Source organism: Cylas formicarius, unplaced genomic scaffold (genome assembly GCF_029955315.1).
Source record: "Cylas formicarius isolate icCylForm1 unplaced genomic scaffold, icCylForm1.1 PGA_scaffold_7__23_contigs__length_41026272, whole genome shotgun sequence".
Taxonomy (NCBI): Eukaryota; Metazoa; Arthropoda; class Insecta; order Coleoptera; family Brentidae; genus Cylas; species Cylas formicarius.
In genome coordinates, this window is record NW_026844352.1 from 40578974 (window position 1) to 40598004 (window position 19031).

Consider the following 19031-nt stretch of genomic DNA (forward strand, 5'->3'; position numbering starts at 1 on the left):
GTGTTGATAACTTTAAGAAAAATATTAAACATTTTTGCCTGTAAATTATGGAAAAAAAATTCTCTCAGACTACACACAGCCACCAACCTTGATCAAAGCACAGAATACCAATCGCAGATGGTTAGGACTAGTCCATGACAAACGGTAAATATCTCGATCTTGGCCTTAGAGGAAAAGAGAATAATCAATCAATATAACACTTAACAGCGCCCTTTCGTAGCCGTACTAAATTCAAGCTTAAATTATTAACTTTCACTTTATCTTCAAACCAAACGCGCGGAACATACGGTTCAATTCAATTTCAAGTTTGAAAGCTACAATGTGAAAAAAAAATGTTGAAATAGATTTAAACGTTTTTTACAAGCTACTGCAATATTTTCAGTGTGACGCATTACTTTAAACCGCCATAACAGTACTTTAGTACTTCGACACAAATTATAGATGGCATTCGTAACAGTATACGCGACCTTCCCCTCTCTCTTATACTCTTTGCTTGAAACAAGTGACAAACATAAAAATCAAAGGATCTGTCGACTAAATGCACAAAAAAACTAATGAATTGAATGTCTAACCACTGCGTCGAAAGTTTCATCCTTATCATGAGGCCGGCAAAACTCGCAACTTATATCAACACACACAGGGAATTGTGTGGCTCTTTTAAAAATTCAATTTGATTTTATTTTCAAACCGTGGCTATATTTTTTTGGCAGGGATTTCATTGAATTGTAAGGATTTAAGGAATCGCTTTCCTTTTTGTTTATATTTACAAAAAAAAAATTAAATAGGTAATTCGATTTACCAATCGTTTTGTACCGGTTTAAATTAGTGATTCAATAAATTCGCCAAATTAAAAAAAAAAAAAAAAAAAAACGTACTCAGTATAAAAAGTATTTTATTCTATATTACATAATCACAATTATTCGCATAATTCGCCCCAGCTTTTATATGAAAGTTTTATAGTTTTTTCTCAAGTTTTCGAAATTTTTTTAAACGGATCACCCTGTATATTTTTTTTAAACCGAGGAACTCAGAACATTTATACGATTATTTCTTTATTTTCCAAAACGGAGAATAACAGACGTTTGTCTGCGCGATTCAATATACAGGACGTCCAATTTAATACGAATAAATCATCTTTTTTATTATTTCTCTCTTGACGGTTTCGGAAAGTTACGAAAAAGTTTCCACGCAAAAACTTCCTTTTCCGTCTGTTCGTATAACAAAATTAGGGCGACTCTTCCCTAGGGATAACTTTAAACTTGAGCTCACCGTCCGGCGCGTACATGAAGGTCACCTTGTACCGCAGGGGTTCCCGGTTAAACTCCAGCCTGTAGGATCGCACGAGCTTAAAAAAAAAACGACCGATTACACGACGACGGGGTCTCGAAAAGTGTAATAATCGTGTCTCACTTTGGCCAGCAGCACTTGGATTTCCAAATCTGCGAAGCGTCTGCCTAGGCACATCCTTGCCCCGTAACCGTAGGGCAGCGACGCGAACGGATGCGTTCTATAATCGCGTCCCTCTCCCTTCATCCACCGTTCCGGTGCGAATTTGCAAGGTTCGGACACGTATTCCTCCATACTTCCCGTCACTAGCGTCGGAAAAACGACCTGAACCTAATACGAGGGACAAACTATCACCTTTAGTTTTAAAACCGCACGGCGATATCTTCGCTACCGACCCAGAGATGGTGCGTTTTTCAATTTGAAAATCGCCGACGACTTTCTTATTGACGAAAGTTATGGAACCGGATAAAAACATTATCGGGGCATTTTTTAAGGTAAATGCAGTGGCGTACTCAGATTTTGTCTACAGAATACAACTTCCTTATTTTATAGACGCCATATCGGTTTGTCGGTATCTGCGATGAAAAAAGGCGGAAATTTAGCAGACCTTGCATAATATGCTCAAAAAGACGTCACTTTAATGAACACTGGAACTTTAAACAAGATAAGATCAATTTAAAAAGTAGTTATAGTTATTTTAACCTAACAAATTTTAACAAAACAAACTTCGCATTAAAAAAGGGGACTCAAACGTCACTATTTCAGTTGATTTTTTGGTTAATATATTACGAATTTTATTTTTTACGATTAATGAGGCAGATATGCCGTAAGCCCGTCGGCAATCGCCGAATTTAGTTATAAATATAAAGTGAACTGATTTAAATTTTGAAATAAATTATCGAGCTTACCCCTTTGGGGACCCTGTATCCCAACAGGACAGCGTCTTCCTGGAGTGTCCTCCCGTTTCCTATCACGGTCGAATACATTCTAATCAAAATAAAAAAAAAATCACAACCCAACAACCGAAAATAATACAGCCATTTTAAGAAATTAAATTGACAATTTACTATTTAAGAAAACGATGTTTTTTTTACGTTTCTGTTTTTTATAATTTAATCTTTTCAATGTCGAACAATGTCCTAGATTTTCAAGAAATCTTAATTTTTTTTCAACATAACCTCAACTCCGTACAAAAAGAGGTAAAATATGAGACTGAATCGTTTAAAAAACTTGAAAATTAATAGTTATTATAGTAATTGTTATTGTTATATCAAAATTGTCGATAACTTCAACAACCACGCCTATATATACGGGGTGCTCAAAAAAATGACCCATAAATGTAAGAGATAGAAATAATAAATATAAAATTTGTTAAATACCTGCACAGGTAAATTCTTTCCATTCTATAATTTATTACTGCCGCGATTGTTTTTGTGGAAAATCACTTTCGGTAAAAGCGAAAGTACGTTTTTCCATTTTTATTTTTACCGAATGGTTTTCTATAAAAAAAAGACTACTCCTTCTGGAAATTCTTATTTAAATTGGAGCTACCGTATATGGATTATGCAAAAAAGGAAAAAAGTTTCATTTGAAATAAGAAAGCCGATCTCACTTCCGGCAAAACCGGATGTGCTATTCAATTGTTTTGCGTGTGTGCATAACCGCACTTGATTTCTGAAACAACTCGGAATTTCATATTTTTCCATTCAAATTTTTGCTTTCTGTCGCAATTAAAAAAATATAAAGTAAAAGTAACATATAAAAAACACGATTTTCCAGACAGTGCGAAAGAATATCCAAATATCTTATTTTTTCCCCCTTTTCTTAGACTTTTTTTTTACTTGGAAATTTCGGTTATTCTTAATTTTCTGTCGGCAAAAACAATTACAATTAGGACCAAAATAAAGTGATTGCCCTACCGCAAAATATTAAGCAATACTTTTTCAACTTACCTGAACACTTCCTTGACGAACGCTTTCAAATAAACCATCTGGTCCAGTTTGCGGGCGTCCAGGGGCTCGTTTTTATCGGGAAGTATCCGTTTCAGTTCTCGATATAATTTTTCTTGTTCCGCAGGCCGCGTGGCCAGCTGATAAAGGATGGAACACACCGCCATAGATATCTGCAAATGTACATCCAACAAAATTTCGAATTTATCTTTACTTTTATAACTAAAAATCTTAGGAGACTGTCCGAGGGTGAATATTTTGAAAAACAATAAAGTTATATTTGTTGGTAGCTTATAGTTTTTGTATGTAGTATGCAGTAGTATATATTATTTTGTATCATCTCAAAATGTAAACGTACTATCCAACTTCTGTTTGTAAAACATAAAAGAAACGAAAAAGAAATAATCCATGGTTTTCGTTTTACCGTTGTGTTGCAAATGCCGGTGAGACTGGCCGAGTGATTCTGGCCGCTTGGCCATAGTAGTAAAGAAGAAGAAGTGCTGCGACGACATATCTGAACGCTTGGTTAGTTTTCTGTAGATGTTAATCGATTCCAATTGTGATTTGCAATTAATTCCGCCGTATATGTTAGACACAGCTAAAGAATGATAAATTGGTCTATACCTTTACGAATTTTGAATTATGGTTACGCTGAAAAGCATCGGACATGATTACCTTGTCTAAACGCCTGGAGCGATGTATCTTATTACTTCGTCGATGTCATCGTCGGTGTTAGCCGAGGTATGTTAATTATGATTAAAATTCCGACCGGATTATAATGACCCTGAATTTTTCGCGTCAATGTCTTTCGGATATGCTGGTCAAAACAAACTGATGACGATCTGATGATAAACGAGAACAAATACCGACAACATTAGAGCAAAGAGCAAAATTTGTTATTTTGAACAATTTAAAATTTAAAATTATTTTAAAATATAGAAGTGACGAACAAAACGTACATTTTTAAAAAAATGAAGCATCCTATTTTTAAATTTTGTTCCGTTCCGTGTCCCGGGTTTAAAAAAAAAAATGCGTGTTTTAGTCGTCGTAATAATTCGTGGTTTGGTCTACCGAAGGGTTTGGAATAATCAACGAATTTCAGGGCCGCCGCTTGACCTTTTTCCGCTGCTCTGTGACATTTAAATGACGGATTTAAAAGAAGTACAAAATATGTTTGCAGATGCTCCGTAATCTGATCATTCACCAATTTTTGGATGACTTTTGATGATACGACCAAAACTGAAACTATCCCGCGGCACAGTTAAAGACACCCTTTATATAATCCAAAGAAGATTAGCCATATTTTCTACGAGTTTTGATTTGCGGCTAATAAGTTACTCTATAAGAGAACAATTTTTTTTAGATTAGATAATTGAAAACCCCTGTATATAATCGAAAAAATGCTTTTCGTGAAAATATTTTTTTCTGCAAGCCAAAATAATCAAAAAACATCAAAATTAAAAAAAAAATACTTGGCGATATTTGACTTGACGTGGGTAGCTGCAAATTTGAGACACCTATTACATTATTGAATATAGCATAGAATATCCCGTACACTACGTGACAACTTTAGTTTTAGCTGTCCATACGGCCATGTTATAGGAGCCTTTTAGTTATGGTCACTTATAATTATAGGGGGACCCAATTTCCCTTTTTTTGCACACGCTGTACATTTTTGAAAGATATGAAAAATAAAAGTTCATAGAATTTGATCTTGCCGATCTTTTCGTTCAAAAATTTTTGGCAATCCCATAAACGGTTTTCGAAAATTGATTTTTTCTTGGATTAAAAAAAAACTTCCCGGAAAAACTTCAGGAGATAAAGATATTACAGACTTCACAAAAATTTCACAGATTTCCCAGGGGTATCAAGGTTTTTAGAAAGATATATCACAGATTCCATAAAGATTTCACAAAATTTCCCAAATATTTCACAAAGATATCACGAATTTCACTAAGATTTCACAGGTTTTAGGTAAAGATTTCTAAATGATTTCACCGATTACACAAAAATATCACAAATTTAGCAAAGATTTCACAGGTATAAAAAGGTTTCGCGGATTTGATAAGTATATCACGGATTTCACAAAAATCACATATTTCGCAAATATATCACGGATTCCACAACGATATTACGGGTTCCGGAGAGATTTCACAGATTTCACAGATTTCCCACATGGTTCAGCGATTACACGAAAATATGACAAATATAACAAAGATCTCACAGGTTTGAAAAGGTTTCGCGTATTTCATAAATATATCACGGATTTTATGAAAAATTCACAAAGATATCACTGATTTCACAGATTTCACGGATCACACAAAGATATCACGCCAAAGAATATTCATTTTTTATGAAACTAACCAATCGAATTAACGAACTTACCGTATCGATCCCCACCAATATCAGATCCAGCGCAAGGATGTACGCCGTTTTCGGGTCTTTCTCGTTAGCGAGTATCCTCTCTATCAAGGACAAGTCCTCGTCCTCGACGTCCCTTTTCTCTTTCAGCCTTTCCATCGCCGCGTCGATATGTTTCATGCAGATCCTGGAAAACGAAGAAAACTAACATATGAAAGGAAATTTCGACGAGCGACCTTACTCGACGAAGTAGTCCATATTTTTCACGTAACGCGTCCACAGCGAGGTCGGAAAGTAGCGCCAAAACGGGAACCTCAGCTCCATGATAGCGATGTTTCGCAGCGCGTATTTCGCGGCGTCGATAATTTTCAACGCCTCCGAATCCGAGGACAAGTTCCGATCCAGGCAACCCAACCTCACGTCCAGAGATACGCGGCCTATGCCTGAAAAAGGACCTCAGTCGCGAAAGTAAAAAATGCAGAAGCGTTCGACTTACATTCTAGCGCCCATTTGTGGATCTCGTTGTCGAAATCGGCTGGCGTTTCTCCATTTTCGTCTCGCATTTCCATCATTCTGCAACGGAAAATGGAAAAATGTGCACTAAAATATAAATAATAAGTCAAAAAATCGAATGAGAACTTTGTAAATTTTTCAAAGAAACTTCCACCATTCCTAAAACTTCTGGATTCCTGCTGCGTGGGTTGCTGTCGAATCGACTCCGAAGAAGCCATCAGGATGACTTTAATTCTAATAATTTTTAGAATCATTTAATGTAATGGAAATGTGGAAGTCGTTTCAGAAGAATGCGGAGTAAATCGGAAAAATAAATAGCCGTGAAATCTTTGTGACATCCTTTGGAAGATCTGTGAAATATTCGAAGCCCGTGATATCTTTGTGTGCTCCGTGATATGTTCCTAAAATATTTGGGAAATCTGTGAAATCTTTATGAAATCCTTAATATCCTTGTGAAATCCGTGATATCTTTGGGAAATCTGTCAAATCCGTAATATTCTTGTGTGTTTGCGAAATATTTGAAAAATTTATGTTGTCTGTGAGACGAATCTGTGAAATCTGGCGTTAATTTGTGAAATATTTGAATAATCCACGAGATCTCTTGCGAAATCCTTGAAATCTTTATGTTGGCTGTGAGACGAATCTTTGTAAAACGCGAAATGTGGAATCCCCGATATCTTTATGAAATCTGTGAAATTCGTGATATTTTCGCGTTAATTCGTGAAATATTTGAATAATTCAAGAAATATCTTGCGATATCCTTGAAATCTTTATGTTGACTGTAAGACGAATATTTGTGATATTCGATATATCTTTTGCGAAATCCGTGATATCTTTATGAAATCTGTGAAGTCCTTAATATTTTTGTGTTAATTCGTGAAATATTTGAATAATCCACGAAATATCTTGAGAAATCTTTGAAATCTTTATGTTGGTTGTAGGACGAATATTTGTGATATTCGATATATCCTTGCGAAATCCGTGATATCGTTATGAAATCTGTGAAATGCTTAATATTTTCGTGTCAATTCGTGAAATCTTTGAATAATCCGCGAATTATCTTGCGAAATCCTTGAAATCTTTATGTTGGTTGTAGGACGAATATTTTTTATATCCGATATATCCTTGCGAAGTTCGTGATATCTTTATTATTCGTCTTATCTTTATATCAAGCGGAAAGTTAGATCACCGCCTGAAACTGGTAAGATTACCCTGTACACAGATTTATTTGTTACTTTTTGGCGACCATAACGTTATCCCTAATTTTCTCAAAATATCCCATCGTGTCAAAACCTCATCCGCTCATAAAATTCTTCGTAAATGTAGTTTCGTTTTACTTCGAGAAAGAATTAATTTCATTTTGAAAGGTTCTTACATTTTCGTGATTTTTTTAAAAATATTCTTTCTCTCTGGGGAAAATGTAAAATCCACTGAACTTACTCGTGTGGGTTTAGTTGCACTCTTGCCCTTGCAACGTACATGCAACTATATATTTTTTGAATAAAGGTTTAAAAACAAAAATCAAAATGGAACCGTAAACAAAGATTTCAAAAGGGCGGGACACACTGTGTATGGCATATTTTATTTTTAATTCAAATGAAAATTGAAAATAAAATTAGATTAAATTTCTAAAAAAAGTGATCTGAAAATCTGACCACAAATACGAAAGGCACTCGTAAAACCTATAAGGCCGATTAGCTTTTTTTTTTGTTTTCTTTTTCCGATTGACAGCTAAAACGTCAAATTTTCTTATGGAAATCTGCCGAGACCATCTATTTTCGCACTCACCTTCCGATGAAATCCGACGTGACTTCTTCGATGGGACTTACGTATTTCATGACGGTGCTCATTTGCAAAATCGGTTTTTGCACTTTCGTCCTGAATGTTTTCCACGGCTCACCGTGTCTGAAAATGTTTCCGATGTCAACGTCGAACCCTATGAATGTACCGTGCGTTCAATTTGTCTTGATAATATTTTAAGGTACACAAAACAACGAACACGAACAATTAAATTGTTCGTGTTCTGTTTTAGGTTTCGGATAAACATAGCCGTTGTTCAGTGCAATTTGTTTAATGATATTAAGTTTTTTGTTGCAATTTTCTGTTGAGAGTGGCGTATTAAGAAGTCTGTGTATAAAAGAGTGAAATTCAGCCATTTTGTGTATATATAGGTGATTTGAGCTGTTATGTATGATTGTGTCCGTATCATACCACTTTTACATTACGGACACAGTCATACATAACAGCTCAAATCACCCTTGTACATACAAAATGGCTGCATTTCACTCTTTTATATACAGACTTCTTAATACGCGACTCTCAACACAGAATGCTAACAGCAATGTTGCCACGTTTACCACTATTAATAAAGACGTTCTCAGAATTGTTGGCGTTTTTGAACATAAGAAACTTTTACGCGCCGTGTGGATCTCCTTGGAAGTTTAATTTTAATCGGTTTCCTTGGGCGCGATGTGAATTTATGAATACGCGGAACTGATTCGATTTACTAACTGAGAAACTGAAACATATGTTATATAAGAAAATAAAGCTTACACTCCGACGACTCCGCCATATTTGCCGAAAAAATCCCTCCTCACTTCGCTCTTGTACTTGACCAAACACGGCATCGATGGCCTGAAGGGGGTGGGGCCTTCGTTCCTGTCGAAACAAACCTATTGCTTTTGGACTTCCCACAAGTTTTCCACATAAAATTGAGGAAATACCTTCAACTGAACCGTAAAACCGTTACGGTAACTTAAGAATATAAACCAAAACAATTCTTATCCTTCTTCCCGTTGAAATAGGCGCCTAACCACAGATTTTTTTTTGCAAGGGAGACGTACGAAAAATAAATATGTCGGAAATTTAAGATAATTAAGAAAACGCGAAGCGTCTTTCTACCAAGTTTAAAAAAAAAGCCAAAAGTTAAATACAAAAGTTAATCGAGGCATTACTAACCTCTAATTTATTTTAATGTTGTATATACAGGGTGTTTATTTTTTCGTGGGCGAATATCAACTTTCCTATTTAAAATGGAACAACTTGTATACTACTTCATTTTTGAATTCTTTACAAAATTCTAGCGTGCTATACCTAAGTCTAACCGTTTTTGACATTTTTAATGTTTTATGAGAAAAATGACTCTTTCTTCCTTCAAAGTTCCATATATTCTAAAGTGTTGGTAAATCCATTTTTCTGTGCGCCTCCGTAAAAGCCAGGGTCCGGTTTTTATCGTTCAATAATAATAAATACATAAATCAATAACGTGTTCAAAACATATTTGAAGTATGGCAGTAATCAACAACCAACCCCGTGCCCAAGGGTGCAGCGTTCCAGCACTTGTTTTGTTTAAACGCCGTCATAGCCACCTCACACTAACTGAACTTTGATGGCAACGGCACATTAGTTGTAATAGAAAAATGTTTAAAAGGCAATATTTCAAAAAGTAAAAATGTTAGGCATATATAACCTTTTATAAAATTGAATTAATTTTTAATGTTAAATATGACAAGATTTTTTTGGCATTTCTTTAATTTCATTTTTAATCTTATTTTTCGCATACCCTCTCTTAATATGTATGGAAATTTCTTATTAAATCCGTTAATGAAATCCTTTGTCTACAAGAAAACTTACTCATGTGAAACAATGATGCCATCGGCAGATATTTTACGTCTTGCAATAAAAAATTAAAAACGTCGAAAACGGTTAGATTTAAGTGTAGGACGTTATACACAAAATATGTCTAGTATTTTGTATAGAATTCAGAAATGAAGTAATATGCCAGATGTTCCATTTAAAATAAAAACGTTGATACTCGCCAACGAAAAATGAACAATCCTGTGTATAAAACATTAAAATTAATCGAAGGTTTGTAATACCCGAATTAACTTTTGGCTCCTTCCCTACAGTTTCTGAGATAAGGTAGTGTCCCAAGACCCTATACATGGTACATAGCTTATTTCAACATATGCGTATGAAGTAAATTGTTCAAAGATTAAATAAAAGTAAACCATGTTTAACTTTTCACACATCAAACTTAAAGATGGCAAAGAACAAAAATTAAAAAGAAAAAAAAGACAAATCGTCAAAAAACAAACTACCAACTTACCAACCAAACTTAAATGTTTTAGATAGATAGGAAATAGATAAAATGTTAACTCGTAAAAGTAGAATAAAACTTTTAATGAATAAAACTTAAGAATTTAACGAAATTTGCTGTTATTGCTCGTTTTGGTTGGTTAGTTAAATAGCGAGAATTACAAAATGGCCGACGCGTATCCCCAGCGCCTAAAAAATCGACTTGTTTATAGTTTTTACACCCTATGTAATCGCCCCAGTCGCGTGAACGTCTCGTATCACGTCCTTACCTGTAAACCTTTTCGATTTCGTCTGCGTCGTAGATAAACAACAAATCCGGCCGTCCCACGAGTCCCGACAGTTTTACGATTTTGCCGTACTCTTTGTAAAACAGTTCGGAGAGCCTCGCGACGTCCGAAACGTCGTATTGGCCGATCACGGGCAGCAATCGCCAGGTATTTCCCAGAAACGGGATCGGCTTCGGGCCGGGAATTGCCGAATACGGTTTGACGAATTTGTGCGAATTCGACGCCTCGCATATCGCCGTCGTCGCTTGGGAACTCTGCCTGGTCGCGTATTTGCAAACGTCAACGCACGCTCTGTAAGACTTCGTCATCTTCGTTTAAGCCTTGGAAGTTTCTGGAAAGACAAGGAAGACAAGGAAACGGTTAATTACGCTCTTTTTTTTTTAAGAAACTTTCACAGACCACTGTAATACTATATACTACAAACTTCTGTGTTGTGTTTCTGCGTGATAGTTTTTTTTTTGTTGAGCTATCGAATCGATTTTGTAGTCTTTATTAAAATGTGTTACTTTTAATGATTGCAGAAGTTGTTTTTTCGTGTAGCTCTCTTCAAAATATAAATCATTTTCGTACAGAAATTCTTTAATTTCTTCTTTACTTGAAGAAATATTTGCAATTTTTCTAATTTGGGCTGAACAGTATTTGGCGATAGGTTTCGCAACAGGTCATGGTAATCCACACTTGAATCTTTGACATTTTTGGCAGTATCAATGCCTAATCAAATTTAAAATTGTCCATGTACGTTTCAAATAAAAATTTCATTAATGCAGAATAAACATCTTTCGGGACGGGTTTTACCACGAAGGTCTGTAAAATTCTTAAAACGTAAAAGCAATAAATATTTTTGGACGTATTATAACAGCCAACCACAGAATATAGACTTAGACAGTAAGCAAACAACTTGGGATGCAATGCACAGAACACAGAAACTATAACGGTATTTTGAAACGTTGCATTTTATAAACGTTATTGACGGACCGTTTTTTGCTGTCTTAAAATACGCTGTCGGTCTTTAAAACCATCTGAAATATATTTTTTTCTATTACGCTTTAAAAGCTAAAAACTTCACCACGACGTCTCATCCGTCATTCTTCAACGTCGTTTTTGTTTACGCAATTGAAAAATGAGAAAGATAATAAAAGCTATATCCGACTACTTACTTTATTTGTTCAAAAATCTTTCAAAATCCTTTTAAAACACGCGCGCATTGTTCGCCGAAAAAATCAACTGAAACCGGTCGGCCTCAGCACCGACGAAGAACTGCGATGGCATTGTCCCGATTTCATTCAGAACACTTTCCCCGAAAATAACAGGTGGTGGAAGGAGTTTCTTCATCGGTGCGCGCTCGAGCATACTTATTATTTAGTAGGATTCACGATGAACCACCGTTTAGCAAGCATGTGAGTCTTTACGTTGGTTCGTCAAAGAATTCCATAAAAAATGAATTATTATTCCCACAAACTTAGCGGGTTACAACTCGCCAAAACTAGATGGCGCCGCGAGCTGCGATCTTAATTTTAAATGTTTACTTATATCTCGCGTTCGTATAAATAAAACACAGGGCGTGTAATGTCAATCACAAAAAAGGCGAATAAAAGCAGTATAAACACAGCGTCTCGTTTATTTTAAATCTCGTAAATACAATTTCTATTAGTTTCCGATTGGTCGGCACCGTTAGAAAATTAACATTAATTTATGCGTTTCGTTAAGGCGTAGATGAAAAAACCATAAATGGCCCCTTAACATTTTTATCAGAAAATTGTGGCGTTTTGTGGCACAAAGCCTCTTAAAATTAGAAGCAAACGGAGCAACTCCTATTACTTTATTCTCGATATTTTGCGGAAATTACTGCCTTCTTACTTCGTCCTCGGGCGAATGTAGAAAAGCTTGTCTGGGCAATTGATGAAGCGCCATCAGGAATTTCAACTTAAGCAAAATTCTACGAGATGTTAAAATAATTACTCTGGGGAAATGTCAGTAATAAGTTTTTTAATATAGTTAATGAATAAACTTGGATAAAGGAACGAGTCTTTACCACACGAAACATATTAATGACGAAATTGTTGGGATTATTAATATTTTAAATGGGCAAATCGACCACGGACACTCGCCCATCATAATGAAATCTGACAGCGCCGCGTAGAACTCCACCCTAAGCACCAAGAGGTTAAGTGTTCCTAATAAAATTTCGTTACGGATTTTTACGCTGTTTTCGATTATGGAAACGGAAAATAACACTAGCAGCGTAAATTTCGTGCCGTGCCTGCGCTGGGTGAAAAGGGGCGCCGCAAGCCCCAATCCCGCCAAAGTGAGCACGTTTGACATAACCTTAAAGATGTTTTTCAAATTCCATCCCAATTCGTAGGTTCAGTTATCGAAAAACGAACTGGTTGAGATTATTAAGGACACCAAGCATAAGTTACGGTATCGGCTTTACTATTTATCGGTATAATTTTCATACACGCTTTAGAGTTACAGACAACCGCACTGGATCGGAGGATGTTGCGATAGAAGATGCTTCCGACGAGTTTAATTTCGAATCTTACGACAACGACGGTAACAGGGTAAACTAAATCGAAATCGAGGAATTGACCGTTGATTTTAAGACGAATCAGCGGCTCAAACTTTGGGCATCCACACTCTTGCTGAGCTCGAGACAGAGGCGGAAGAGCACTTTTCAGAGTCTGACGATTCCGAGCGGGAGGATGACGTTTTTAAGCCGAACGATAATCTTATTTTAGTGGGACACGTGGAAGGAGACGCGAGTATTTTAGAAGTGTATGGTAAGTAAAATTTTTGGGATGTATATGAGGTGTTTGTTGCGTAATGTGTCCAAAATTTGTGCCGTATTCAAAAAAACATGCACAAAGTTAAATAATTACAGACTCGTCAGGATAAACCCAATTGTATCCAAAATCGATAATCGAGAATTGACTTTATTATTATTTTCAAAATAATAATTATATATTTAGTAGTTATGTTGGAGAATTTTTGTATTTTTGATTTCACAAATTTCAGATTTTACAGATTTCTAATTGTAATTTCTAATTTGTAAGGGATTTTTTTTTCATTTTATAGTAACTAAAAAACATTTAAAGCAAAAAATAATAATAAATATCCTTAAAACCTTGTTTCAAAATGAGGCAAAGTTATATAATAAATAAATATAAAAAAATAATTAATGTGCACAATTATTGTGCTCAGTTGTTGGATATACTTGGTTATAATTTTAATTTTATATTAGTATGCTTATTAATAATAACTAAAAAATTTCCAAAATTGATTATTAATTTTTTTTTATTTCATTTTTGTTTCAATACCTAGTTGCTTTAGCTCCAAATAACTTTCATTTAATTTTTTGATCGTTTGACAAAAATCGTCATTGAAATATAAACGATATTTTGGTACGAAGCGAAATATACAAATTCAAACATTGATTTTTGTATTTTATATTATTTTTGAAAAAAATATGTTATTGTTAAGTTTCTTGATATGAAACAAACGCATTTTTGAAGATTGTTTAATTTAAACCTGATTGATGGATAATAGGAGATTTTTAAATCGCCACAAAATGATATTAAATTTTAGACTTTCATATTCAATTCAAACGTGATTAATCGATTAAAAATTACGACTTTTTGTATTTACTCGCTTAATCGATTAAAAATTATGCCTTTTTGTATTTAGAAATCCCAATTTTCCATTCCTTAAGCAGTGCATCTACATAGTGGTATATTTTACATATTTAATCGATTAATCGATTAGAAATGATACCTTTTTGTATTTAGAGACCCCAATTTTCCATTTCTTAAGCAGTACATTGACGATTTTTGACCGATTCAAAGGTGATTAATAATTATGACTTTTTGTATTTAATCGATTAATCGATTAAAAATTATGACATTTTGTATTTAGAAACCCCAATTTTCAATTTCTTAAGCAGTACATTGACGTAGCAGTATATTTGACGTATTTTGACCGATTCAAACATGATTAATGATAATGGCTTTTTGTATTTAATCGATTAATCGATTAAAAATTATGACTTTTTGTATTTAGAAACTCCAAATTTCCATTTCTTAAGCAGTACATTGACGTAGCGGTATGTTTTACGTATTTTGACCGATTCGAACGTGATTAATAATTATGACTTTTTGTATTTAATCGATTAGAAATGATGACTTTTTGTATTTAGAAACCACAGTTTTCAATTTCTTGCGCAGTACATTGACGTTGCGGTATATTTTACAAATTTTGACCGATTCGAACGTGATTAATAATTATGACTTTTTGTATTTAATCGATTAATCGATGAAAAACGATGAATTTCGTATTTGGAAACTCCAATATTCCGTTGTAGTGTATAATGCGGAGGAGGAAGCGCTGTACGTCCATCACGACATTTTTTTACCCGCGTTTCCATTGTGTCTCGAATGGTCGAACTTCGAACCTAACCAACCCAAAGGGAACTACTGCGCCGTGGGTTCCATGTCGCCCGTTATCGAAGTGTGGGACGTCGATATCATTAACGGCGTCCGGCCCGCGTTCACGTTGGGCAAGATGGCGAACAAGAAGAAAAAACGCGACCACGTCGGGCACACGGACGCCGTTTTGGCATTGGCGTGGAACAAAATGTACGAACACGTGATGGCCAGCGGTTCGGTCGACCAAACGATTATACTGTGGGACATGGAGAATCTCGCGCCCAGTAGCACGATCGACGCTTTCAACGATAAGGTACAGTGTTTGGAGTGGCACAAGTTCGAAGGGCAGACGCTTTTGGCGGGCGGGTGCGATAAAAAGGCGAAAGTTTTCGATTGTCGTACGCCTGAGGAGCATCAGACTTGGACGTTGGACGGGGAGGCCGAGAGGCTCGCTTGGAACCCCCTGCAGCCCTTTAGTTTTCTGGCGGGCACCAGCGGCGGCTCCGTGGAATGTTTCGACTGCCGGAAGGGTAATTTTTTTTGTGGAAAATTCGAACTTAACTATTTAGGAAAAAAAGACGACTTGAAACGTTTTTAAATTATATAAAAAAAGCCATTAAAACTTTTTTACAGTTAGTTTTGTGATTCAGTGGTAATTAAAAAAAAAATGCGAAAAATACAATTGAAACTTTTTTTTTTAAAGAATTTTTGTAACTTGTTAAAAATCAATTAAAGAACTAATTAATTAATTAGAAAACTATCAACTTATAATAAGAAATACACTCGAAACCCTTTTTTTAAATAATAAGTTAGACAAAAAAACACTTTCTACCTTTTTTAAAACAATTGTTTGTATTTCGTTGTATTTAAAACAACCATTAACGTGGAAAAAGTGCACTTAAAATCTTTCTCTTAAATAATTTTTGTAAACCGTTATTAATTTATTAAAGAACTTATTAATTAATTAGAAGACTATTAACTTATAAGAAGTAATACACGTTAAACTCTTTTTTGAATAGTTATTTAAAAAATAATTTTTGTATTCCGTCATAATTAAAAAACTATCGGCTTAAAGAAAGATACACTTAAAACCTTTTTTTTTAAATAATTTTTGTATTTCGTCGTAATTAAAAAAACATTAATGTGGAAAAAGTGCACTTAAAACCTTTTTTTTTTAAATATTTTTTGGAATCCTTTATTAATTACTTAAAGAAGTAATTAATTCAAAAACTATTAACTTTTAATAAGAAATACACTCGAAACCTTTTTTTTATTAATCTAGGCAAAAAAAACACTCTCAACCTTTTTTAAAAATAGTTTTTGTAATCCCTTATTAATTAATTAAAAAAAAACAATTAATTAATTAGAAAACTATTAACTTATAAGAAGAAATACATTTTAAACCCTTTTTTTTAATAATAAGTTGGACAAAAAACACTTCCAACTTTTTTTTAAAATAGTTTTTCTATTCCATCATAATTAAAAACTATCAGCTTAAAGAAATACACACTTAAAACTTTTTTTTTTAATTTTATATTTCGCCGTAATTTAAACAAAAAATCTATTTAAATCCATTAAAAAAAGACGTATTGTATAATAGTTTAAAACTTTTTTTAAAATAAGTTGTGCAGTGCGCTGTAATTTAACAAAACTCACTTAAAACATTTTTTAAAAATTATTTTAGCATATCGTCATAATTAAAAAATCTTTCGACAAAAAATACAATTAAAACCTATTCATATTTCGTTGTGATTTAAACAAATAATACACTTAAAATATATTTTTTAAATAATTTCTGTATTTCGTCGTAATTAAAAAACCATTAACGTGGAAAAACACACTTAAAAACTTTTTTTACAATAATTTTTGTATTCCGTCTTAATTAAATAAAAAACACACACTTAAAAACCTTTCTTTAAATATTTATTTATGCCGTATTAATATTTAAAAAAATACTCTAAAAATAATTTTTGTTTTCCGTCGTAATTTACGAAAAAATAAATAAAAAAATAATAAATAATAAAAAAATTAAATATAAAAAAACACTTAAAAAGCCTTTTTTAAAATAATTTTTGCTTTCCGTCGAAATTTAGAAAACTTAAAAAAAAAGATACACCTAAATCTTGTTTAACATATTTTTTATATTATGCCGTAATTAAAAAACCATTAACCTAGAAAAAAATACACTAATAATAATTGAGACAAAACAAATATATACATAACCTTCAATTTTTTTGTAAAAAAACTTGGAAACAAAAATTTTAAACTTCTTAATAATTTTTATACTAGGTCGCAACTTAGAAAAGAAATACATTTAAAGCGTTCTTTTTTTTTAAATTATTTTTTATATTCTATCATAATTAAAAGGCCCTCAACTTTTAAATAAATACGCTTTTAAAACATTTATTTTTGGAAATGTTGGAAAGAGAGTGTCATTAACGTCAGTGAAACAAACATATTTTCTTCACAAAAAAGGGCACATTTAGCGTCTTTAGATACGAATTTCGATAATAATAAAAAATGGCCATCATAATTTTTTTAAACAAAAACCACATATGACTGACTGTCTCATCCCTCATTTTTATAACCTTACAAATCCCAAGTTTATCTATCACAGTAGAATATCTACCGTTATTCTGTTATGCTTTTTAGACCACTGCTATAAGTGAAACTGTGTATTTCTATTGAATTATTGTGTATTCCTTGTGATTTTCTACTTAAATCGAATAAATATAACATTCCCATATGTTTATGAAATGTATTAAGAAGAAGAAGATTACCGAGATTTGGGTTTTAGGTAAACTTTGGGGCGTTCCGGCACATAATAAAGAAGTAACGGGATTAACAGTAAGTGACCAATGTCCCGGGTTGTTAGTCACCGCCTCGCCGGACGAATTGGTAAAAATATGGGATATTTACGAGGGACAGGAACCGAAACTGGTGTTTGAAAAAGTTTTTTCGATGGGAAACCTGCACTGCGTCGAGCTGTGCCCCGATTCCCCTTTCGTGATTAGTTTGGGCGGCGATAAAAAGTCGAACAATTTTACCGTATTCGATTTGAGAAATATCGACGAAGGTAAGTTTAAGAAGTTGTAAAATATTTTTACGAAATAAATATGCTTTATTTCTAGTGACGAATACGTTCGGATCGAGGACACTTATTCGGTTGGAGCCGGATGCAGAAACGCAATAAAAGTTGTTAAATCTATTATGTGTGATTTTATTTCTAGATACTGATATTATAAAAGAAGACGCTAGTAATATGAAATAATTTATAATAATTTTTACTGCGACAATATTTGTAAGCAGAGTTACATGTTTCCTTTTTTATTTCGAAACTAACAAAATTATATATACAGGATGTCCGTAAATGACGTTTTTAAAAGGTGGTTCTACATAAATAGAAATGGAATATTTTTCTCTTTCAAGAAAAAGAACTTTAAATAAAACGTCTTTTCGTTGTCAAAAAAAGAAAAACAAATTTATATCCCTAATTGGCAAATAAATCTAAAAAGTTTATTATTACCTTCAATATTTTTTTTGTCTAGAACAAGAATTTTTAAAAGTTGAGCGCCCTGTATCTCGAAATGACGCATTTCGAAACATAAACAAAACCGTGCAAAATTCGTGCCCTTCGCTTTGAAAATAAAAAATTGAAAAATCTCCGATTGGAACTACATTATTCTCTTCTCTCAAAGGAATTGCCCTTTTTTTATTGAGTTACGATGTTCTCGCCTCGGACTACTAAAAATAAAGTGGTATTCTCTGCTGATAATGCCAAAAGCTTCTTCTTTTTAATGGTATGGTGAGGGCAACTGAACAACATAAAATTTTAAATTGTGAATGAGGTTTTTAGGTTATGTCTACTTAGTAAATTGCCGCTACAGTTTTCCGGATATTTGAAAACTTTTAATTTGGCAAATGACCGTTATTAAACAAAATTAAGAGTAAAATATGAAGCGTCAAACAAAGGACTTTAATCATAAATGGTTTTAGATCAATGTGTAAAGATACCATTTTTACAGAAGCCACAAACTAGAATATCTCTAGAAAACAACAGAATTTTTATCTAGAACCGAATGTTTTCATTAAACTATTAAACACTTCAAAACTCC

General features: G+C 33.6%; 2 protein-coding genes across 3 annotated transcripts; one reads left to right on the forward strand and one right to left on the reverse strand.

Annotated features, from left to right (window-relative positions):
- Window positions 1-874: 874 nt before the first annotated feature.
- LOC132704518 (probable cytochrome P450 301a1, mitochondrial) lies at window positions 875-12425 on the reverse strand. 2 transcript variants are annotated; one of them, XM_060674542.1, is made up of 11 exons: window positions 11653-12425; window positions 10478-10826; window positions 8664-8768; window positions 7899-8015; window positions 6094-6170; window positions 5839-6040; window positions 5622-5784; window positions 3240-3409; window positions 2196-2274; window positions 1411-1617; window positions 875-1345 (listed from the first exon to the last, which is right to left on the reverse strand). In XM_060674542.1, the coding sequence occupies exons 2-11, from the start codon at window positions 10801-10803 to the stop codon at window positions 1226-1228; spliced, it is 1566 nt and encodes a 521-aa protein (XP_060530525.1). In that variant the 5' UTR covers window positions 10804-10826; window positions 11653-12425; the 3' UTR covers window positions 875-1225. The 2 variants fall into 2 exon arrangements, with proteins under 2 accessions (XP_060530525.1, XP_060530526.1); XM_060674543.1 differs by lacking the exon at window positions 11653-12425 and having other exon boundaries at window positions 7899-8046; window positions 10478-10617.
- On the forward strand, window positions 3477-18259 carry LOC132704519 (periodic tryptophan protein 1 homolog). The gene is made up of 8 exons (XM_060674544.1): window positions 3477-3977; window positions 12491-12800; window positions 12858-12916; window positions 12963-13048; window positions 13099-13275; window positions 14853-15446; window positions 17714-17992; window positions 18048-18259. The coding sequence occupies exons 2-8, from the start codon at window positions 12711-12713 to the stop codon at window positions 18107-18109; spliced, it is 1347 nt and encodes a 448-aa protein (XP_060530527.1). The 5' UTR covers window positions 3477-3977; window positions 12491-12710; the 3' UTR covers window positions 18110-18259.
- Window positions 18260-19031: the final 772 nt, after the last annotated feature.